Genomic DNA, 23,975 nt, shown 5'->3' on the forward strand with positions numbered 1-23,975 from the left:
GATTTAACAACCCAGCCGAAGCCCAAATTTAACCTCAAATATGTTGCTCGTATCCCAAGTAAGCCAGCTTCCGTTTATTCCAGCCCGATCTTCTACAATCTGCCCTAGTACATGCTTATTTTAATGCATAAATGCTAGTATTCCTTGAATTATCCAACGACGTTCTGAATTATTTCAGGTTATTTTTACATTTGAGGAGCAATATAAATATATCGGATGCGATGTTTGTGTTTTATAGAACTATTTCTGAAAGGGGCCTGCTACAAAACTCCCACATAAAATGAGCGCCACTACATAAACATTCTTTGCGTAAAAAGAGTGGCCCCGAGATAGCTCAAAATTTTCTACATAACATTAAATTGCTATCATTTAAACCAGGCCGAAACTCCTGCCCGGCACTAAATATTATTTGTGCTCCCCGGCTGTCTAAAACTGATTCCATAGAGGCCCAAGGAAATTAAAGTTACGACTTCTCTGTTCTGTCTGCTCTGTGGTGAATATATTGATCGGCTATTAATGAGTGTGAATTTCTGAATACTGTGTACAGCACTTCTCAGAAAAGGAAGAATGACACGAGCGAATACAAATATGTAAAGGAGAATTTTATAATAGCATACTAACCAAAGTAATTTTGGTTATCCGTGCTGAAAACTGGGCTGCATGATGGAGTTTTGTGCGTAGTGTTTTAAGGAGGTTATGAAGTAACAAATAAGGTGAGTACTGTAGGTAAGTATAATATATGTATGAAGTATAAGAAGTTTCTGTTATTGTGTTCAGTAATCAAGTTAAATTGTTTCGACGTATTTTAAGCACATCCGTGGAACATCGTTTGACACTATTTTAAATTTCTTGTAGCTCTAATAGAAATGTGTCAGTATTTTAAGTTGAATTCCTTGATCAGTTTATGCTGTGGAAAAATGTAAGTGATGGGTCTCTTATGAACGATAATCGTTTACTCTGACAGTACCGATATTCGTATTGATTGAGTCGTAGTTTATTTAAGAACATTATTAAAATGATAGTGTTTTTGGTTTATCACCGTGAGGACTGGTAGGTAGATGCCAGCGTTTCTCAGAAAGTTTACTATCTTCAGAACTGAAGTAATGATGCAACCAACCAAAAAGCTAACTGAGGGAGGAGTCTTGCACATTGTAGTCTTGTCCACTCTAGTCAGGCTGTATTCTCCTCCCTGATTCACAGGATCAAGGCGGTCTGTGATTAATTGAAAAGGGCATGAAGGACGCATTGAAGATGTAATATAAGATGCTGTCTGTGCAGACACTGATGAAAACCATGATGAACAGCTGAGGTAACTGGATTGAGATTTGAACCCAGGACGTCTCAAATATCAAGTTGAATCCCAATCCACTCTGCCATACATTTTAGTGATTCAGCATGTTTCCTAATTTCTGTCACAAAATTCAGATCTTCGTAGAGACTGTAGAGTTTACTGTTAGTTCTTATCTGCCACTGTCCATTTTCATTGGCCACACTGTATATTTTTCTCAGAATTTTCCTCTCCCAGAGCTATAGCATATTTTAATCTGTTTTGGTCAGTGTTCATGTCTCTGCACCTTATAGCACTATTGGTCTAATGATTGTTTTGTATGTGGCCTGCTTCAGCTGTCTCAAGAAGTTTGAGGAACTTAGAAGATTCTGGTAGACAAAATGCCTGCCGCTATTTGGCATTGATTTGCACACTGACTTTGTTGTCGTCTCTTACCATGTTTCCCAAGTACTTGAACTGCTGTTTGCGTTCAAAACTGCGTCCCTCTTCCATCTCGAGACTCGTGACATTCTCGAGCCTACTTTTATCTCTCTCATCTATCTCATCCTGTGGTGGCTCTCGTAAGGGCTGGTGTCTTCTCTCCTACCCTCCTCCCTCCATCTGCCTCCACTCCTTTGACATTTGGAGGCTCCCCACTGGCTTGACTCATTCTCTACCCCTTTCCATCCTTGTTGGCCCATTCCTTTGGACTTCTCTTCCTGCTATCTTATATATTACCTGTGATTCCCAGCATTGTCACTTCAGCCCTGAAGTTGGAGATGGTAGGATTCTCCGAAACGTCAGCGTCTATCGACCAGCCCACATGGCACCAGAAGCCAGAGGAACGGCATGATCATTGTTGTCGCCGTGAAAATTTCAGATCTCTTTAAAAATATTTTGTTTCCCATCTGCTGTCCATGAACATAAAGTTTAAATTGTATGAAAGTTGCTATATAGTACTTGTTCCTTCAGATTAATTGAAGAACATTGATTGAGGGTATTTGGGAACATTGCGCTGAGGAGTGAGTAATAAGGGGCTGGAGATGGTTGGCTGAAAGTTACCATGCAATTGGTGCCTTTCATCAGATATTATTAAAATAAAGGATGATAAGTGGGGCGTGCATGGGAGACTAGAGAAATGCATACAAAATGTTATTCGGAAAATAAGAAGGGAAGTGAGGTTGATGGGACGTAACATGTCATCACTGCGTAAGACCTCTTTGCATTTTATGGTGTTTATAATGCTGTTCATGTAACGTTTTGTCTGTTCTGCCACATAATTAATTAAATATCAGAAAATTATTATTATTAATCACCTTGATTAACTCATAGTCACAAAACCATGTTACTTATAAAAAGTATGAAATATATTTTAAATTTAAGTGGCCATGTTTTTGTTCCCCCCCCCCCCCTTTTTAAAGAATTTCAGGTTAGTAACTAAATGTTTGCTGTTTCTTCCTTTACAGACTAACTGCCAGTATTAGCTGATAGGAGAATGGAAAAGACTGGGAAGTTTTTGGTAAACTTTTATCATAATTTATTTTACATTATGTTAAAGTTGTGAGGGAAATAGAATTTGTATATAGACCATAGTATTTTTTAAGTTAGGTTAGGTTATTTAATTGGAATTTTATTAGAAATGTGACAACAAAAGCATTGCAGGTGTTTATGGTATTTAAATTAGATTATGGTAATATGTACTAATTTCTTCTTAATATTATTGATGATTAAATGAGTCTTTGAATTTAGAAACTTTTAAGCCCACTGACTCATATTGTTATGTACATAATTTTGTCTCTGCTTCAGCCACAGCGATCCCCAAAAAATGAAGCAGTACAAGTAGTGGTAAGGTGCAGGCCTATGAATGACAAAGAAATTGCCGCTGGATATTCATGGTAAGGATTCGTATTTATTAACTTGTTTTATTTGTGCATACCACAAGAAGAACCTCATTATTTTGTAAGAATAATAATCACAATTCAATTGATTTTAATTGAACAATAATTCCCATCGGTGAACACACTACATATGACCAGATATCATTTAGGAGAACCACACTGTCTCCATCTTCATCCCTGACACCAATGTTTCTACAAAACATTGGTGTTTACCATCAGTCTGCACAGAATTACAATCCAGAAGCACATGATCATCATATTCACTTGCTTATGCTACATTGCTGTTGATCTTCCACTTGGTCGTCTGTGTTCAGGGCTGCCCAAGGTACTGTGTATTTCTCTGTCTATGGCAAAACCAGTGTCCTGATTTCTCGGAGATAGGGATTAGCTCAGTTGATTGGGCCCAACAGAGTAGGCTTTACCAGAAGATGGAGATAGACTCCCATCTTCGAAACATCATGGTTTTTTATTAATTTCATTTAGTCGGCCGTCACAGTGGCTGCATGGTCTGAGGCGTGGGCCTTGTGCCACTAAGACACTGACCGTGGGTTCGAATCCAGCTCAAGGCATGGATGTTTGTCTGCGTCTTTCTACGTTGTGTACGGGTAGAGGTCTTTCGACAGGCTGATCACTCGTCCAAGGAGTCCTACCAACTGTCTAGATCAAAGCCAATGGACCCGCAGATGCTCAGGCACTGAAGAATGGGTTGCCTTTTTTTTAAAAAAAAAGAGAGATTCTTGGACAATGGATAATATCCAGAAAACAGTTTACTTCATCCTAATTTCTATTATTTAATTTCTCTTGCAGCTTATTGTCTCATTCCTTCTCTTAGTCTCTTAAATGTTTCCAATCAGAATTTTGCAAAGTCCAAACAAAAGTACACAGGAAGGGTAAGAAATTAGCATTAAATTTGTGTTGGTTGTTAAGTGGTGATGTATTGTGATTATTATTGATGATTTTCTTTACAGTGTGATTGACTGCTTTCCCAGCAGGGGTGCCATCGAAATTACAAATCCAAATGCAAAAGATAGCAAGGAAGACAAAAGGTTGTTCACTTACGATGCAGTCTACGATTGGAAGTAAGTTTTATTATGACATGTTTAAAATACTTGGTTGGAAGGAGAACAAGGAACTCGAAATTCCATAGTCATCTTATTTATTTATTTTTTAAAGTGTGCGGACTTTTCATCATCACTCTTCAGTCCACGGTTCTTGTGAGGACCTTCCTTGATGTTGTCCACCAATTCTTGTTCTAAAAGCTGGCCTTTTCTAGGGTTTCATGTTCCTGTTGTCCCAACATCCTAAGCATTGGTGACTTTCCTTTGCTTCTTCCTTTTATCATCCAGTTTCCCCACCCTTTTTTGTCAACGATCCATCCATACGCTGTACACTGGCCATCGTATTATACTGACTGCTGTCCTCTGCTGCTCACTGCCCTGTCTTGCCTGGCTCTGTACTCCATTTCCAACCTCCAGTTGGCCCTAAAAGAACTTGATTTTCATTTTTCTCTCACTCTTAACCCAGACTCCCCCCCCCCCCCCCCCAATTTGTTTCCCTGCTTGAGACTCGCTATTGGCGGAGACCATTTCCTCATTCCTAAACTTTGGTTGACCCATTTCCCCCAAGCCTGCCCTTCCTCTGACCCAACTTGGCTTCCCAGCACTGCCACTTCTACCCTGAAGATGGAGATTGTACGTTCCCCTGGTGTCTGCCTACATATAAGTCTACACAGTGTCACATCTTCATAATACGCATGCGTCGTCTTCAGTGTCGAGCTGTAGCACTCTTCTATAGCCGGATGTTATAAGTCAGTTAATGCTTTAACATCGTAGAGAAAGTAAAGTCAACAGACGCTGCAGTATAAAGAGTACAGTAGGGCCCCGCTTTTCGGGAGATCCGCTAATACGGCGCTCAACAGCTGAGTCAGAGAAGTGCGTCCGGCGCCATTTTCTCGTCGCTGATTCAGTCTGTTTACAGATTTTGTGCGCTCTGCGTCTCTCTGTATTTCTGGCAATTTTTCAGTTATTACAAACTGTATATTTATATAATATTTTTGTGTTACTACAGTGTAATTACAATGGCGTCTAAGGGTAGTAGCGATAAAAAGAGGAGTCGTAAGCCTCTTACTTTAAATGCCAAGTTAGAGATGATTAAACTTCGTGAACAAGGCATGTCTATGGCTTCCTAACCATCACCAAAACGAATAAGATTCGTTGAAGAGTCAGATGATGAAGATGCGCCATCTCCTTCATCCTTCCTACTATAAGCATATCAATTTTCAAATTTATATTCACCAATCACTATAAGCTGAGGACAATGTGTGTACTACTGATATTCATTTTAATTTCATATCGTTTTCTTAAGCCTAGCGCTATTGTGCACTTACTATGTGATAGTGTAACATCTTATTAGGCTTTGATATGCATTTGCAAGTGAAATAAGGCAAAGATCCGCTTTTTGGCGATTTTCGCTTTACGGCGGGGGTCTGGTCCCTAACCCGCCATATAAGCAGTGCCCTACTGTATACAGCTGGGTAGAACATGTTCACAGTTAAACTAAAAATGAATTTTGAATAAATTATTAGGTGTGTATTCCTGTATACATGATCAGTGGTAAAGAAAATTAAGTCACTGTTAAATTTTTTTGTTAAATATCATTCCTCATTGCATGATATTATAGCAGATAAAACAGTTGCTGAAATTGTTATGTGTGTCTTTCTGCTTTTTCAGTTCTAATCAAGATGACATCTACGAAGAAACAGTCAGGTCTCTGGTTGCGTCGGTGCTCGACGGTTTCAACGGAACAATCTTTGCATACGGGCAGACTGGAACAGGAAAAACATACACGATGGAAGGTTAGTTATATCAAGTCACTCTTAACCCATTCAGGTCTTATGTCGGACTGAGTCTGCCACTGAAAAATCCGTCTTCCGGTCTTGTATCGGACTGAGTCTACCAGAATTTTTATGATTTTTGTACACGATCCGGAGTCGAGCTGAGGCATGCATACAGCGTCAGTGTATCATTCAAGCCTTCATCTTTGCGGTGGTGTCAACGAAGTATTCGTTATAATATATTTGCGAACCTTCTTCATATTTTCCAATTCACTGTTCATTGATCACCATATCATTAACGAATATATAATCTTAGCAATTCAGATCATTGATAAATGAACTGAGAATAAGGAAACAAAATCATGTATGTAATTTTGTAGGATTTGAGGTTTTCCCGGCGGCGAGCCTGAAGATGGCTGTCTTCTGGGTTGTTGCACCGAGTAGTCTGGTAGAAGTTCACCGACATTTCAGAGGTCCTTTCTGCCTCCATCATGATGGAGGCAGCAAGCCATCTTCAAGCAAATATTGTGTTACGAAATGCGGTGTTCTTCATGTACCACTGGAAGTCATTATGCCATGAAAGAGCATTGTGATGATGCTCGGATTATGTCATGGTAGGATAAGCTCCAAGGACAATGATCAATGTCCTTCATAGCTTGTTTACCAACAGTATATAATAAATACTTGTTTGTTCATCATTGGATAATTCAAAATATTGTACAGTTTATATCTTAATTGCATCATGCTTGTGTTCCTCAATACAATACTTTTATTTTCCGTCGTTACACAAGCTTGTTGTTAAAAATCATATAAAATTTCACATAAAATTGTTACATTTTAAAATTGACGACATGTTTCGATATACAATTCTATCATCGTCAGGTCTATCAAAATTAAAATTAAAATCTGGTGTATCTGTTGCTCTGCTTATATTGTTTTTGTTTTTACTCGTTTTTACTACATCTCCAGGCTTCTTCGATTTTATTTTTGGAGACGCGCCTGGGTGCCTATATCTGCAAAATCAATTTTAATTTTCATATCGTGATAAGGCTACCGAAATAGGAAATGGAATAATATTACTCTAATTTATAATATTTTAAGGAATTATTCAAATATATCGTATTACAAGCAAAATGAATGCAATCACAAAATATAAAGTATTATAACATACCGGGTTGTGTATGAGGTGCGTGTCCGTTGTTATTGAATGGCAGTCTGTCTGCCATTCAATAACAACGGACACGCACCTCACACACAACCCGATATAGGCACCCAGGCGCGTCTCCAAAATTAAATGGAAGAAGCCTGAGATGTAATAAAAACGGATAAAAACAAAAGCAATATAAGCAGAGCAACAGATACACCAGATTTTAATTTTAATTTTGATAGACCTGACGATGATAGAATTGTATATCGAAACATGTCGTCAATTTTAAAATGTAACAATTTTATGTGAAATTTTATATGATTTTTAACAACAAGCTTGTGTAACGACGGAAAATAAAAGTATTGTATTCAAAATATTGTATTGGAAGTCAAACACCATCTGAGAAGATACTGAGGAAAACATGCTAGAAGGGTGTTTCAGCATGTGTTTGCATAATTGGGGATGTTCGCTTCAACAACATAAAATAGATGGATGTACGTCATCCCGCATGACACTGCTCTCTCATTCATATTTTGTCTTTGTAGGCTGTAAGAATGATCCGACTGAGAAAGGGATAATTCCAAAATCTTTTGAACAAATTTTCAATCATATCTCTCGAAGTTCAAACGTCCAGTACCTCGTACACAGTTCGTATTTGGAGATATACCGAGAGGAAATCAGGTGAGCAAATGTCAGGTACTTATTAATATTATTACTTTTGCCTCAAGTTTCTATTTGCATTGTGATTTATGTACGACTCCTTGTGTTACAGTGTCCAAAGCACATCTTATTTGAAGTTTACATTTCATGGCCAACTTCTATAACATATTTCACGCTGCTTTATTTATCTACAATCCACACACCCTTGAATAAGATTTCTAGCCCATTTTCTAAAAGCACTTTTAAAGAAATTTTATTATTTCAGTGAAAGTAATACTGAAGGCCAAAACTGATAAATTATATAAATGTGGGTATTTCCACTCTAGAAATATACATGGACATGCATGATGGCTTATAAAATTTCAGTAGCATGAATAATTATTAACATATAGCACCTCTTAGGCCCTCGTGTCATTCCCTTCTGCCCGGCTATTTGATTACATGTGTCAGTAGGTGTCTGTGCTCACAGTTTGTGCGTTGAACAATTTCGCTGTAGTAGATGTACTTGGTATTCTTTGTTCTACTGAAACTGGTTGATTTATTTGGATCATTTATTTGGCATTTCCATGTACCTTTGAATATAAATTTTAAACTGACAATAAATATTTTATGTTTTCCAGGGACCTTCTAAATAAAGATCCAACCAAGAAGTATGAATTGCGTGAGAACATGGATGTCGGTGTCTATGTTAAGGATCTGTCTTCATTTGTCTGCAAAAACGTGAAAGAAATTGAGCAAGTGATGTGTATCGGGAACCAAAACAGAAAAATCGGGTGTGTACGTATGTAATATGAGCATTGAAGTCACTATAGGTACAGTGACCTTGAGATAATGGGCAACATTTTTAAGAAATTTCTGCCCACATTTCTCTTGTGATGTGAATTATTTTAGAGAAAGTATTAAAGTCCTACCATTCTGCTTTTAAGCAGGCCATTCGAGACGATGCTTTCAGACATACTGTAAAGCTATTTACCTGACTTCGTGAAGTCTGCGATTACGTCTTGCGCTTCAATAGCTGTTGTGTTTACTTTTCACATAGCTGCCTAATCAAAACCATGCCCCGTTAGTGAAAAGCCCAAAATGTCTTGCATTCACATTTTAACTCTTACATTTTCAGTATAAGCTGCATGTTCTGACCCGCCACATTCAGAACCCAAATATAATTTTTTTTTTTAAAGTTTTCTAATTTAACGCCAGTGTTTTCAGCTTCCTCTCTGATAAATTAATTTTCGTGCGATTGTTTAATGAGCACCGAACCTGTTAGACAGAACTTTTGTACTAATGTTTTTACTTTAGAGATTCGCATAGCATGGAGATGTCTTAGGAAGACAAAGAAATGTTTTACATCACACTGTAATACTTGGATTTTTTTAAGACACTTTTCTTCCATGACACTTGCTTTACAGATATATCATGCAGAAAAATTTCTTGTAGAACAATGTGCTCAATTCATTTCTGTACTTCCGCCTGGAAGAGAATTGAATCCTGTTACCTTCTGGGCTATAAATTATAATAATCTGACTTATTTTGGAGGGCAGCAAACACTCGAGTAGTAGAAGTAGCTAGCCGTAGTTTAGTAGTGACACGGGGCTTTACGTGCCTAAATGTATTCAGTACTGCAATTATAGTGAAGTGGTGGAAATGTGTCTGTGCAAAATGATTGAAATTATGTACACTAATTACCAGTACTTAGACATTTACAGTCCTGAAAGTGAAATTGTCTGATGACTCTCTGTATTCGTAAACTTTGCGTGAACTATCGATCCCATCAAGTGATACAAATTCTCTTGCTCTTAGCAGCATTACCTGCACACACTGTCTTTGAAAGTGTGGTGCACATTGACGTCGATATTCTTACGTGTTTTTATGCGCAGTTGAAGTTTTTCATATCTGCCTTCCACATTTTTAAGAAGTATGTCAAAATAGCAAAGATACTCGGAGTTGATGATACTACTTTGTGTTTATCTGCTGATTTCAAAAGTCTTTTTTTGCTAAATGTATATTGAATTTTAAAACCTTGTAAAAGATTATATTTGTACATGTCAGTGAAGCTGCTTTTATCTTAATATTAATAGTAAACATTTCCTCATGTTAAAATAGAAGAGAACAGTATGTTTAAATTTTGTTGTAATTTTGAGCATCAGAAACAAGTATATTCTGCAAGCATGCATTTTCCACTTCTGTACTCACCCCTTAAATATTGTATGTAATGGTGAAATAAATCGAGGTACTGTATTTTTGATGTATTACAAATTGAGACATAAGTGTGGTTCCGTAAAATAATCTTGCGTTATTAATTTCCAGCTCCACAAACATGAATGATCACAGTTCACGTTCTCATGCAATCTTTATGATTACAATTGAAATGAGTGGTGTTGGAGGAAACAAGGCAATTCGTGTTGGAAAGTTAAATCTCGTTGACTTGGCAGGGAGTGAAAAACAATCCAAAACTGGAGCTATGGTACGTAGAGATAACACTTGACACAGTTCACAGTTCAGTAATGTGAGCCGCCATGCGTTGGCTTAATTTCTCTTAGCAGTATATCAGGACTGTTCTGCAGCCCACTCGTGCGTGAGCGTGGGTGTCCGAGCGGTAAAAGCAGCTGCAGTGAAAGCTGTACAGCCACATTAGTCAAGTGTCAAAGTTAATAATACTTTGAGCTTTGTCATGATGCTGCATGTTTTTTCAACAGAAGTACAGAAGTTTTCCAAACTATCCATCCGTGGAAGTATAAGATGTTTATTACCTCTTGGAAACAATATGAGGTGTGTGGTTCATAGTGCTGAAAATTGTACTGCAGTCACCAGAACAGTAGCACCTATTGATGAAAGATTCTCGGGCTACAAGCTGTGGCGGGTGGCTGAACGGTGAACAAACAATATCTTCTGCTAATGTTTAAGAAGAAGATAAGGTTTGTTCACCGTGGCTTGTAGCCTGAGCATCTTTCATCATCTTCGCTCGCCATGAAAGCTTCACCTCATACAGTAGCATGTATAATCATACAGAGTTTTAATGTTGGATTTTATTAAGTTAATTGTAATATTACTTTTAGATTTGTCTGGCTCAGAATATGAACGAATGGCAGACTCTTGCAACCGCAGTAAACAACCTTCGGTTTGATACAAGGGGGAGTGGGGAATTTTTGACTAGCTGAGCGACCATAAGCTTTTCAAGAAAGAGACTGCTTCGTGGAGTTAATTAGTTTATTACAATGTCACTTTTATGTCTAAAACTATTTAAAATGTCATCATCATCATCATCCTTTCCCGTATTAGGCCACGAGGCCTGTTACGGTCTTGTATTTTCCGTCCGTCTCTTCCGAGGTCAGCCGAGAGATCTTTTCCCAACAGGGCAGTATTTCAAAATTGCCTTTGGGAATCTACTGTTGGTCATTCTATCCACATGATGTTTCCAATTTTATTGATATTGCCAAATGTAGTTCATAATGTATTTAATCTGTGAATTGCGCATATGGCATGGAAGGTTTCTCATTGTAGTAATTGTGTAATGAGTAGTAGGTTATTATTTAGCTTGCTGATGGAACATGAATAAGTTTGTTGCAGGGTGAAAGGCTTAAGGAAGCCTCAAAAATCAACTTCTCCTTGTCTGCTCTCGGCAATGTAATTTCAGCCTTGGTTGTTTCGTCGGGCAAGGCTGCGCATATTCCATATCGTGACTCAAAACTCACTAGAATTCTGCAAGGTGAGATTAGTTTACTTTACAGTCATATTAAAGACGTCCAGTTGCCCATTGAATTGATTACTGGTGACTATATACAGCAGTTGGTAGTTCGGTAAGTAGAAAACTTGAGAATCTCAGGATCCTGACCGGAAGTCGTAGTGATGAAAATATGTTAATTATGTCGTAAAGAGTTTACATTTATGACAGAGCTACATTACTGTGTTCTACATGAAAAACATAAGTAGTCACTAAATACGTTTAATTGTGTGCTGGAACATTGACACAGTAGTAGATTTCTATTCCATAGTTTTAAGAAAAAAAACGTCATGTGAAAAACTGATGACCCAGACTGATGTAACACAAAACTGCCAAAATTCACAAGTCGCTGAAAGTGGAAAGGTGTATTCATCATATTGAAGTGTTCTTCATGCATGCAAGTATCTGAAAAAAATTGTGGCGTAGAATGTTTGCATCAGCAACAGAACAAATCAGTGTAATTGGAGATGAACAAACACGTGATACAAAGAATGAAGGTGCTTGTTTCTGATAATTTTGATCTTATAAAGTAAATGTGTCAGCTTGCCAAGAAAAGAAAATGCTTTGCATCAGAATTTGGGAATTTGTTCATAAGCAGGAATCTCGACTCTAAGGGCAGGTCTGCCTTTTTTTATGCAATTTTTTTTATGAGCAGAACTGGATTCATTTCTTCTTCATAAACACCTTTCACAGATGCTGAACCTTTAACATGAACTTTGATTTGGTAGGCCTGCAAGGAACACAGGTGTTTTATCAGCATTTGAATGTAGTAATGTTTCTGGTTACTTTTTGCATCATCTTTACAGAGGTATTGGTGCTATATCACTGAACATTCGTATTTGATTTACAGACTCACTGGGTGGAAACTCAAAGACAATAATGGTCGCCAATATTGGTCCTGCCAGTTACAATTATGACGAAAGCCTAACGACATTGAGGTATGCAAACAGAGCTAAAAACATAAAAAATAAACCCAGAATTAATGAAGATCCTAAGGACGCTCTGTTGCGGGAATACCAAGTGGAAATTGCGAGATTGAAGGTAGGTTTGAAATGTGATCTCTTGACGTCCGTTGAAGAAATAAAAGTAGGATTAACCCTTTGAAGCTAAGGCTTGTGTAAATAATAATTAAGGATTTTGTCTGTACAGCAAAGATAACATCGCTCCCCACCATTACAAACATTAATTTATTAGTGCTGTTTAAGGAAATAGTTGTTTATACTGAGAGTCATATTAAACCTACAAATACAAAATGAAGAGTTACTGATTTTTTTACCAAGTGGGACATATAGTTACTGCTAAGCTTTAAAGGGTTGTACAAGTTGTAGGTATCCTTACAGTTTAAGCAACTTACATAACATAAACCACATTAAACATAGTTCATTGTCATTGTACTAAAAAGAAAATGCAGAATTCCTGATCATCTTCAGGAGTGTAAATGACAGATGGGCTTATTGCTTCAGTTGCTTGAATCTATTTTCTAATGACTTTCATAAGATATTTCTGGCTTCAGCAGTGGAATGGCTGCGTGATATAATAGTGCCATGTTTATCTGAATAGAAAGAATCTTGATATGACATAATTTTAACCTCTGTATGAACTCTGCTGAGTTCTTGATGTGATATGATTTAATGGGAATAGCAGTGGGGTCACTGATTGCGGCAAATTACTTCATAGAAAATCTTGAAAAACAAGCATCGAGCATGGTCCACAAAAGGCTGTCGTGGTGCATGTGTGTTAGGATACGAAGACGGTTGTCTTCTGTGTTGTTACGCTATGTAGTCTGGTAGATGTTTACCAAAATTTCAAAGGTCCTTGCTGCCTCCATGATTGCACTGATGATTGAAGCAGCAAGGGCCTTTGAAACGTCAGTAAACTTCTACCAGACTACACGTTTCAACCACCAAGAAGACACATCTTCAGACTTACCAGCACGAAAACCTCAAATCCTGCATGTTAGGATACGTTTGTTATATGGCCATGTAAAAAAGAAGAATAGCAAGAGTTTTAATGACATCTTAATAGCATACATATGAATATCAAGTTGACTGCAGAAATGGAAAAAATGGCTCATTACCAATCCTGGATGTACTGACAAGCAAGAAGCCATATGGCGTACTAGGACATGTGTGTCTTGTAATCTTGCTCAAATTGAATTATTATTATCTTTGAATGTTTACTCTGGTTGAGGTAATTTCAAAAAATCTGCACTGATGCACTAGAAGCATAGACAGAATATGAGTTTAAGGCTGCAGATTGATTTAGACAATGGATTTTGTAGCCAGTGTCTGTACAAAACTGTAGAATGCTTGCTCTCTGTAGAATCTTCTTGCTTTACGAATGCAAGAGCGAGGGGCGACGCTGGAACAACAGAAACTCAAAGCTGTCCAACAAGAAAGGAAACGTGAAGAAGACTCTTCTGTTGATGAACAGCAAGATAACAGAAAGGACGCCGTAAGAATTAATAAAGCTACTGAAGAGGTAAGTGAAATTTGTGTGAATTATTTGTCATCAATGTTACTTGTCCCAATTGGTGTTTAGTGCCTTGCAAAGGGAATGCAGAAGTCAGTCGCAATCTCACGCTTAATTTAGCTCGTTGTTGTGGAGGCAAAGTCACATTCACAATTTTCGAGAGATCTGAGGTCACGTTTCAAGATTTTAGCAAAGTCGTTCAAACAAGAATAAGGAGATATGCTATTGGTATGCTTCTTATACGAAGTACAGATGCAGTGAATGAATTTTAAATAAAAATAATTTCTGTGTAAGATTCTAATGGAACAGAGGTAAATATACAAACATAATAGTTGTTTTTTATGGTAATCCATCAGATGTGCAGCTACTCTGCCACTATCTCTCCTCTACTGATGTCAGCGATCTTTGCTGTGCTGTGTTCCGCTGTTCTTATCTTTCTTCCCTTCTGGAACTGGCCACGGGCCATCATAAAGTAACATCTGAAAGGAGAGGAACAAGGACTGACACCAGAAATATTGGAAAACAGCGAACCACCCCCACACTATTCACAGCTGCGTACTTGCATCCTGGCTTCCTAAACAATATTGAAGGGGTGTTCAAACATTTGCAGTTTTTTTGTCTTTACCTCACGCTTCAAGCGAACATTTTTGTGATTTGTACACAGTTCTAATGTTTGTCAGATTGTATATGGAAGGCATTGACACTTGGGTCATCTTGCAGAAGATGATACCTCTTCCTTACATATATAGCCAGTGTGAATTATATTGGTCTTTCTGCTAGGTGTTTCAAATATGCTTTCATTATGTTTTAGATTTGTTTATTATTACCATGTTTTTAATGGGTTTTTATTCTCGTAGGAAAAACAGCGTCTTTACGATGAACTTGAATCAAAGAAACTGTTGGTGGCCCATGAAAAACTGGTTACTCAAAAGTTAGAGGGAAAGATACAGGCAATGGAGAGCAAGTTGCTGTGTGGTGGGAAGAACATCATCGATCATACAAATGAACAGCAGAGAGCGCTGGAACAGCGTAACCAGGAGATTGCTGAGCGCAAGGTAAGTTTCAGTGTTCGCCCTCATTATATTTTAATAACAAACTCATTAATCCTGTTCTTTAACTTTTAATGCCAAAAGTGATATGTCCCATGACATGTCTTTGTGAGTGGCCAGATAGTCATTCCATGCCAAATCATCACATGAAAACACAATTTTCAACCCGACCACCTCCAATTTTAATGAAAGCTGGTTTTATTCAGAAACCCAACTGATTGGTTGTTAAGTTTTAGCTGATGATGGAAACAGAGCCAGTTTATACAACATTGTGTGACTTAAAACTAACGGACCAAATCGACAAAAATGTCCAAGAATATGCATCAGTTTAAGGAGAAACAATAGCACAGATGACTGGCATCAACTTTGTGTCTATCTGCTATCTTAGTTTAAAAATGTGTTTTGGAAATTGCTTTTGTGCTTTGTGCCACTCTTCAATAAAAGTTTCATGGACTGCGGCAGTACAATCTTATAAATGGTTGTGAACATCTTTCAGATTAATTGCTTTGAAATAAAATTTAACCACGTTGGAGAACGTGATGATGCTTGTGATATATTCTGTTCCATGTTATGTCGAGACATGATATATTCAGGTTCTGTTATATGCTTACCATCATGAAATTTATAGAAAATGTTCATTTTTCTAATATCCTGCTTACATATCCCATTCTAAGTTGTGTTATCAACCAAGTGGATGAAGGTCATATGGAGATTCCTCAGATGCTGATGTGAGACCATAACGTGCCATTTGACCTAAAACAAGTGGTATGACTCCTGAGGATGTTGATCAGACAGGCATGAGCAACCCTTAAGTAATCTCAGGCCAGATATGGTTTCCTGATCACGGGCGTGGCCCATGTCAAGTAAATCCAAAATTGAGGCTAGTGAAGTGTTAAGAAACGTGTAAAACCTTACACAGGCTTGATAAAAAGTGATGTGCCCTTGCCAGTTCTAAAGTAACTGAAATCTGTGCCTTTCCAAGTTGGTTTCTCACCATAAAGGCTCGAGTTTGTGCTTAGCTCAGTCAGTCCATGTGGAATTTATGGTGGATAAAGTGACACTGGGAAAAGTCTTCTCTGAGTCCTTTGGTTTTCCGTCGGGTGTGAGTATCATTCCGCCGTTGCTCCTTGGACAGATGTTCTGTCAGAGGCCCAGTTCCACAGAGATATAGTCTTGCCCCACTGCACCAGAAACAGTAAAGTGACAGTGTTGCAACCCAGTGGTTAGCATTCCTTCATATTTGGGATGGCCTTTGTTCTAATTGTGGTCCAAAGAACAATTGTTCTGACAGGTTTTAAGTGTTTTACCTTTAATTAGTCCATAACCACTTTCTTCAATATCTTTTCTAATTATTTAATAATTTTGTAGGGCATTTGCCCTGTTTGTGGAATGAATTTCTTTTTGTAGAAGTGTTCCCAGTGAAAAGAAGAGTTCTGTACAATGTTAATTAAAGGCAAAAGTTTTTATTATTATGTCATTAGATATTTATGTGATATTACATACATGTCCATTTTTAGAAACTGGAAGTGGAAATGAGGCAGCAGATAGAATTGCAGGAGGAGTCGGCTATAGAAATTATGGAGACCTACACGACTCTGCAACAGGAAGTTGAAATAAAAACTAAGAAGCTGAAGAAACTGTTTACGAAATTGCAAGCCGTGAAACAGGAGATTCATGACGTCACTGATGAATTTAATAGAGATAGGCGAGAACTTGAACTCACGCAAAATGACCTAATGAGGTAAGGAAATCTGTAAGTGGTATGAGAGCTATGGTAACTCAGTAAAATAAAAGCTGATTCACTGGACAGCTAAAAATCAATTTCCTGCAGGGTAGTCTTATGTCCTGGTCCCTCGAAGAATATCGGACATGGTACGACATTTGTCACCTGTGAGTCACAAATGGATGACGGAACATTTACAGTTGAGAAGCATTTTTAAATAAACTAAGTAACATTATTTGAGTGTGCACCATTGAAGACTACTGAACTTCAGAAATGCCAGTAGACTGAAATTTGTGATTCTCGTGATAGTGAAGGCATTGATTTTGGTCTTCTGGGTTGTAATGCCGTGCAGACTTGTAGGTAGAGACGGACGTTCTGGAGGAACGTTGTGAGAACCCAGAAGGCCAATATTGGTGCCTGGCGGTTGGGTTGTAAGTCACATACATTGTATCAACTGCAGAGATGCTCTGATGTGTATGCTGAATGGAGATTCTGGGAATAAAGGTATTTTGATACTGATTCTTCAACTGGATTCCTCCTGCATGAAGAGGTTGCACTTGAACTCAGCTACATAAGTGGAAATGTAGCATGGAGTTTCTTACATGATGCAGCTCATAGATTGTATCTTAATATCATTTGTTGTGAAGGGCACTATGTATGTATGTTACCATCATGCGTAGGTCATGCACCTGTTTTGTGGTATATGAATTGTGGTATTGAATTTTCATTAGTGTATTAATTGTTATAATTTTGCTTCAACTTTTTTGTTTTTCACAGAGTGTCGTTGATTGTTCATCTCGTCGACACCATTTATTTGTGGAAAGCATCTCTTTCCGTCGTATCCCCCTCCCCAAATATACCTTTTTATTTTTTTATTAAAATATTTTGCACTGACCTCTCAGTTCCAGCAGTCTCCCCCCCCCCCCCCCCACATCATAACATGGTGATGCATTCTGAAAAAAGGCATGATTGAAACTTTTGGAAGAAAAACTGCAATCAGCTTTTGCATAAATATGAAAATGGCCTGAATTTTTAACTAATTTAGTGTACAGTGAAATTGTGAGGGAGTAAAAGAAGTTTATGTGTGTGTATAGTGCAGTATTTAATGTATATGTTTCAAATATTTCACAGAGATCTGAAGGTGAAGTATCTGATAATAGAAAATTTCATACCTGTCGATGAGAAGAATAAGCTGTTGGCTCGAATCCGTTATGACGAAGAAGAAGACACATTTTGTATATCTCCGTATGAAGAAGAAGCGCCAAATATGTCCAAGAGGCCCGTCTCCGCTAATGATGAAAGACGTCCTCTTTCTGACTATAGTCGGGTTGCAATCAAAGTTGGCAGACACCATCGTTATCACGTGAGTCATGTTAATTTACATTCTGTACTTTACAAAAATCTTTTTCAGTTTAATTTTTATGTCTCCAACTGATCATATGCTCGGTAGGCTGACTACTCAACTTGGGAAAGCACTGGGGGGGGGGTTTTGCTCAGACCATGGAACATAAGGACCAGACCAGTGTCATGTTTACCTGCTGATAGACATGAAGAGCTCTTCAGGTTTCTTGGTTAACTTTGACTGGCTTCAGTACAGAGTGAATTACAGTTGTACAATATATTTGTGCCCGGTACTTATGAAATTAATTATGTGAATCTGAAATACCTGTAATGAAAAGCTACATTTGCCTCTATTAAGTGTAGGTAAAATACCTAACAGTTATCTTTGATGAATATTGCATAATTTGAAGCCACTAACACTTCAAGCGTAATCAACTTCATCATATTTTCATGTAACTTGTCTTGAATGTTGTAACAGAAACTACAACGCTAAACAGTTTCAGTATTCATTTTAGTGGGTATTTATGCACTCATCAATTGTTAGATCGTGGAAACTGCTAACAGACGAGGAACTATATATTGTGGAGGAGTTATTCGTGTTAATGGGTGTAGTTCAGAAGCATATACTCCAACCATATTTCACCAGGTTCCATCAGAGCCACAGGTGGGTGGCAGTGTTACAAGAGGATGCCTGGAAGTGGTATCTCGACTCCGAAATTTTACGGTTCATGGAAGGAAAAATTTAATCCTGAACAATCAAAGTTTTTCAAGATTTTTTGTGTTATTTTTCATCTAAATAAGGAACTCGGTAATGTGAACCAAGACATATCTGTAAACAAAGAATGTCTAAGATAAATAGTACATTTTAATCATAACTGTGCATTTTAGGTTGTTAAAGTTTAAATATTCTCCATTCACATGAAATGGAAAGCCTTCTAATTGTCTGTCATCACTGAAGGGTCAATTTGAAGTTTGTACCCTTTGGCTCTGTGTACCGTGAATTAACAAAATTTTAGTATTGTGTTATTGACAGTGCCAGAAAATTGATTAGGAATCAGCAGTAGTAAAATTCAGACGTCATAAATTATTTGGTGTTAAATGGAACATTGTCATCTTTGTTGCCTGTAGGTTGTAGTGGGCATCTGCACTGCTTGGATTATGTAAGGTTACAACCCTGTCACATGATGGTGTGTATATGTTCTTTTAACATCGAGTGACTGGGAACATTGTGTTGCCGATTTCCTCAGATTCCAAAGCAGTGCTTGAGCAACATTGTCTTGTGTGTATGCTGACTCGTGCCTTCCCAACACATCTTTCTTGTTGTCGAGTACACTACAAGTTAATTCGGACTTATGTACCAAATTGCCGACCGCAGATCTTCTTGGTCCTGTGACATATTGAATATCCTCCGCTACTGTTTTAGAAAAATGTTTTAATAGTAAATACACGCCTCTCCGTGCTGAACACCATCGTGTACAGTGTGTGCTTGGCTGCAAGCTCCTGACATTCCCACATACAGTGGAACCAGCTTTTACTTTTCCAGCTAGTCACTTCATTGTGACACAGTCTTCAAATTTGTGTGTTTTTCTGAATGACCTGTATCTCACTAATACTGATATCGAAAAATATAATTTTGTATCATTTAAATCTATTAGTAGTATTTTGGCACATTTTAAATAAGTTGCCATTATTTTCAATAAATTGTCCTCTTCTGTAACTCAGTGACCCTCGAGTTGATTGGATAGTGAGAATGTGGCCCTGGTTCTTCAAAAGTTCAGAATCACTGCCTTAAACCTGTAAAGGCCAGTGGTAACTATATATACCACCTGATTTAACAGTCTGTAACTCTGCACTTTGTTTCCAGAGTGTATTTATGATTCTAAGTGTTGAGTGTGGTCAATGTAATGGAGGTGAATTGTGTTTTCTTTGTAGCATAGGCCGAATCTTTATAAATATTTTTAGGTGCACCTTGTCCTCATAGGGTTAAAGTACTCACGTTCTGCCCGTGCATGTAGTGAAGCGATGGGCTGGTTTGCCCATGATGCAGCTAATTTAATGGTCGCAGTCTTCATTTACAGGGTGTTGACACTAACAGCAGATTGACATTTATTTTCTTGTGTGTGAATTATCTTGGATGACGCAATAGTCAGCTTGACCAGCTCTTCTTTAGAAGTAGCACTTATTTTGTTTTGATACCGTACGGAAATCTTGAAACCATCTTTTCAGTAGTTGATAAATCTTGGCACAGCAACCACACATCAGAGGCTTTTAAGTAACATGAATTCTTTCCCTGTTTGTTGAGTACAAAATGCAAATGTTTATTAAGCACAGATGCTTAGATCGGAGTGCAATGTGTTAACAGGGGGAAAACATATTAAACTTGGAACTGGATCCTCATACACGCACCACTTCAGATTATCAAGGGCCGTTGATTGCACCCAAGATACAAGCTGTTTTGGATGAAGCGCTGAGAGACGATGGCGTGATAGATGTTGATGCAGCGCCATTAAGCATCAGTAGCACTACCAAAAGCAGGTCCATACGCAAAGAAAAGGATAAAGAGAAGCATTCCAAAACCAGTAAGACCAGGTGGGTTTTATTTTCTGCCCTTTCAGTGCTCGTAAGTATTATTGTACATTCAGATTTGAGGTTCCCACGCCAGCTAGAGTTATGATTCTGGTTGTCTGGATTGTGGCATCATGTCATCATCTTGTATTTTGTTAACCAGCATTTCATATGAACATACTGCCTCCATCATATTCAGGGTAGAAGTGACTTCTCCCTTCAAGAGGGAGCTGGTAAGTTCCCACAGGTTATGCAGCGAGTTAGTCAAGAAGACCAAAGTCTGAATATTACGCACTTCCAGTCTTTGTGCGTGTGTGTATGCAGGTCTGTCCAGATATTATTTTATATCTGAACTATAAATCAGGCTGCTTTGTTACAGATATGTCTTATTTTTTTTCTGTGCAAACTTGAAAAACATGAATAATTTAAAAGTTTATAATATTCATAAACAGCCTGCCTTCCGTCAAGTTAACAGGAAATCAAGCAGGGTGTAACCCACATTCCACAAACCAGGGTTGTATAATGATGATGTTCTTATGAGTTATGATGCTGTGTAGACTCTTATATTTATACCAGAATTTCAGAGAAACATCTCCATCTTCAGGGCTGAAATGGGGAGGTTTAACAGTGTGTGGAAAAAATGATGCATAATAATGATGAGAAGGGGTAGAAGACATTGAAACAAAACAAAAAATGTAAAGGGAAGAATTCTCTAGAACTGATTTTTATTTAATTGCCAAATGGGCAAGTACATTTATGTGCTGTAAGGGGACCATAGGTTATAGGACGTAACTCATGTATGAAGATGCTACCCTGTGATACCGCGGTCGACAGTGATCAACACTTACTGCACAGCAGTTTCTTTACTGTCATAAGTGTAGTTTACTCTTTGCAATAAAACTTAGCTATAAATCCTAACCTTTGGTCACTCCTTCATTTTTAAAATGTGCCATTTTCAAGTTGCGGAAAATTATACTGCACAGTGAATGCTATTGTTTCAGTTTCTAAAGCCTGTGTATATTTGAGTCTTGTCTTAGTATGGTAATGACTTTATTTTATTTACAGGGGGAAGAGGAATGCAAACCAATGTACAACTTCTTCAGGCCATTCCACTCAAGCTTCACCACCAGTGTTCCCAAAGGCACGCGGGTTGGTTCCAAAGTAGCCGCGCAGATGACTCGTAACTTTGCTTCTCGAGTTGAGGCTTTACTGTCAAGAGATCGGCTAAAGTCAGGAATGGGTTTGGGATTACAAATAAAGACAGAAAGAATCAGCTCCCCTGAGTTCAAAGGAACTGAATTCTCCCGGTCACTTTCAGATGATGGCAGCACCCGGCTTCTGAGAAGAAATGTAATTGCACAAAAGCCCCCAGTAAGTGTCGTTGAGGGAGGTTGCTCGCATGGTTGTTCTGCCCCCCAGCCCATTCTATCTTGTCCTCACTGTGGTCATACCATTCCTCCCATCAGTTGTGATTCTAGTCAAAGCCAAGAGTTTGGCAGTTTAGTGTACGCTGATCTGAAATTTCTCGCTGCTGTTTGTTGTATTATTTATTTATTTAGAATAATATACATTATGCAAACAGTTGTAATAGCTGTGATCTCACTTTTCTGCACCTAGATTGCAATATAAAGTTTAAAAATATAGCTGTTAATGTCTGTAGTGCTGAATTGAAATTACTTATTAAACGTTCTAATGCCTATATTCATTGAGAGGCTGTCAAATTTGTATTTAAAATAGGACTTCTCTTTGTTTTAATTATACAAATTAAAATTTCAATTGAAGGTTTACATGGAATATTTGCATTCTATTTGATATTTCATTTGAAGCCTCATACGTGAATTCACTTTTATTTACTTAACCTATTTATTTGTAAGTATTACAAGAATGTGCAATATTCATGGAGGCAGATTCAATCTCTTCAGTCAGATTTAAATATATTCATGGATTATACTGTAATAGGCTGTGGCTGACCATGTAAATGTGCTACATTAATTTTTACAGTTCAGCAGAATTTTGCCTTATAGTATTAATTTAACTGCGTCCTCTATTTTGACATATGATATTAATATCCTGGCATGTATTTATGTGTTAATGGAGGTATTTTAATGATTCTTACCAGTACATTAATGTGTTATTTATATTTATCGTTAAATTATTAAATGTATTATAGGCTGAGAAGTCGTCGCACATTCATTGAAACATAACACAGTTATGATATTTGTCATAGCTGTTCAGTGTTACTTCTAAGTGAAGCCTTCAGTTTTCAGTTTGTGATTAGAAATTTTGCAAAGTTGAAGTGAATTGCCTGTTAATGTGCATATTTACCCACACTTCATTTGTGTTGCTATGTTGTTATTTTAGCCTGCAACAGATTGTGCATTCGAGGTTTTATAGAATTGCATTAGTATTCTTTTTGAGGCAGTTTATCAACCTTACAAAATTTTAGTAATAATTAATAGGCAGTTCATAACATTGATATATGGGTGTGTTATTTGGCAACTTTGTGAATCATCCCGTAAATGGTGCATTCTGAGTGCCAAAAGAAACCATTTAGCCTGATGGGTTTAAATTTGAAATCCTTATTGTAATTGACTTTTGGTACAGCAACTTGAATTTATGTTTGGAATCAAAAAATTACAGCTTCCAAACTTATTTCCATTATATAATAAGACAAGGACTTACATATAGAAGACTTATATACCATTTGCTTTATAAAACTGTTTACTGATGTTAAAGTTGGTGTAAGGCAAAACTTCAATATGCTTTAAGACCACATTGACTTATATTTTATATTTTTGCAGTGTGGCTTTTCAAGTAATGCTAATGTGCAAATGTGACAAATTTTGTATTTAAATAAACATAACAGTTACAAATAGCTTTATTCATGTTTAATTCTGTCAAAGCCGAGCCTGTAAATTTGTATGATACGGATGTTCCCCGTTTGTTTATGCCTTAATTAAGTTCATATACTGGATTATATTTTAATATATGTAATAGTTTGCTTTACTCATAAGTTAGTAATTTAACTTCAACAGATCACTCAGAAACAGGAGAATGAATTCAGATTGTGTGGTTATTTATTTTTTCATATGACCGTTTAGTGTTACAGTATCATTGATGTGGCGAAGATAACCATATGCGTGATCTGAGCCATGCCTCATGGCTCGGAGTGGTTTATCTCCCCCATTTCTAAGGTCTTTGCAGTCTGCAGTCTTCGCTCCCACGGAGAAGCTGTGCAGAAGTTAGTCTGCGTGTGCCTTCAGTACAGGGTGAACATTCAGGTAGAGAGAGAGAGACTAAAT

The 23,975-nt window shown here is 37.5% G+C and overlaps 1 protein-coding gene across 4 annotated transcripts; it reads left to right on the plus strand.

The window, feature by feature from the left end:
• Positions 1-323: 323 nt before the first annotated feature.
• Klp68D (kinesin-like protein 68D) lies at positions 324-23,548 on the plus strand. 4 transcript variants are annotated; one of them, XM_087354259.1, is made up of 16 exons: positions 324-713; positions 1,201-1,309; positions 2,734-2,786; positions 3,074-3,162; positions 4,134-4,244; positions 5,895-6,019; positions 7,691-7,826; positions 8,426-8,578; positions 10,110-10,266; positions 11,370-11,508; positions 12,374-12,564; positions 13,846-14,004; positions 14,853-15,050; positions 16,562-16,785; positions 17,899-18,130; positions 21,739-23,548. In XM_087354259.1, exons 3-16 carry the CDS (start codon positions 2,763-2,765, stop codon positions 22,288-22,290), a joined length of 2,490 nt encoding a protein of 829 aa, XP_087210385.1. In that variant the 5' UTR covers positions 324-713; positions 1,201-1,309; positions 2,734-2,762; the 3' UTR covers positions 22,291-23,548. The 4 variants fall into 4 exon arrangements, with proteins under 4 accessions (XP_087210385.1, XP_087210384.1, XP_087210383.1 ...); XM_087354260.1 differs by lacking the exon at positions 1,201-1,309 and adding an exon at positions 20,471-20,697 and having other exon boundaries at positions 339-713; positions 21,739-21,977; XM_087354258.1 differs by lacking the exon at positions 1,201-1,309 and having other exon boundaries at positions 324-726.
• The last annotated feature ends 427 nt before the right edge of the window (positions 23,549-23,975 follow it).

This window comes from Zootermopsis nevadensis, unplaced genomic scaffold (genome assembly GCF_977971745.1).
Source record: "Zootermopsis nevadensis isolate Lab colony 2312 unplaced genomic scaffold, Znev_1.0 Znev_ptg000023l, whole genome shotgun sequence".
Classification (NCBI taxonomy): Eukaryota; Metazoa; Arthropoda; class Insecta; order Blattodea; family Termopsidae; genus Zootermopsis; species Zootermopsis nevadensis.

Excerpts from the sequence above, each read along its gene's own strand:
- Klp68D (XM_087354258.1), top strand. The coding sequence starts at position 2,763 with ATGGAAAAGACTGGGAAGTTTTTG. Across the intron at positions 2,787-3,073 it reads AAAAGACTGGGAAGTTTTTG|CCACAGCGATCCCCAAAAAA; the intron begins GTAAACTTTTAT and ends TCTCTGCTTCAG. Across the intron at positions 4,245-5,894 it reads GATGCAGTCTACGATTGGAA|TTCTAATCAAGATGACATCT; the intron begins GTAAGTTTTATT and ends CTGCTTTTTCAG.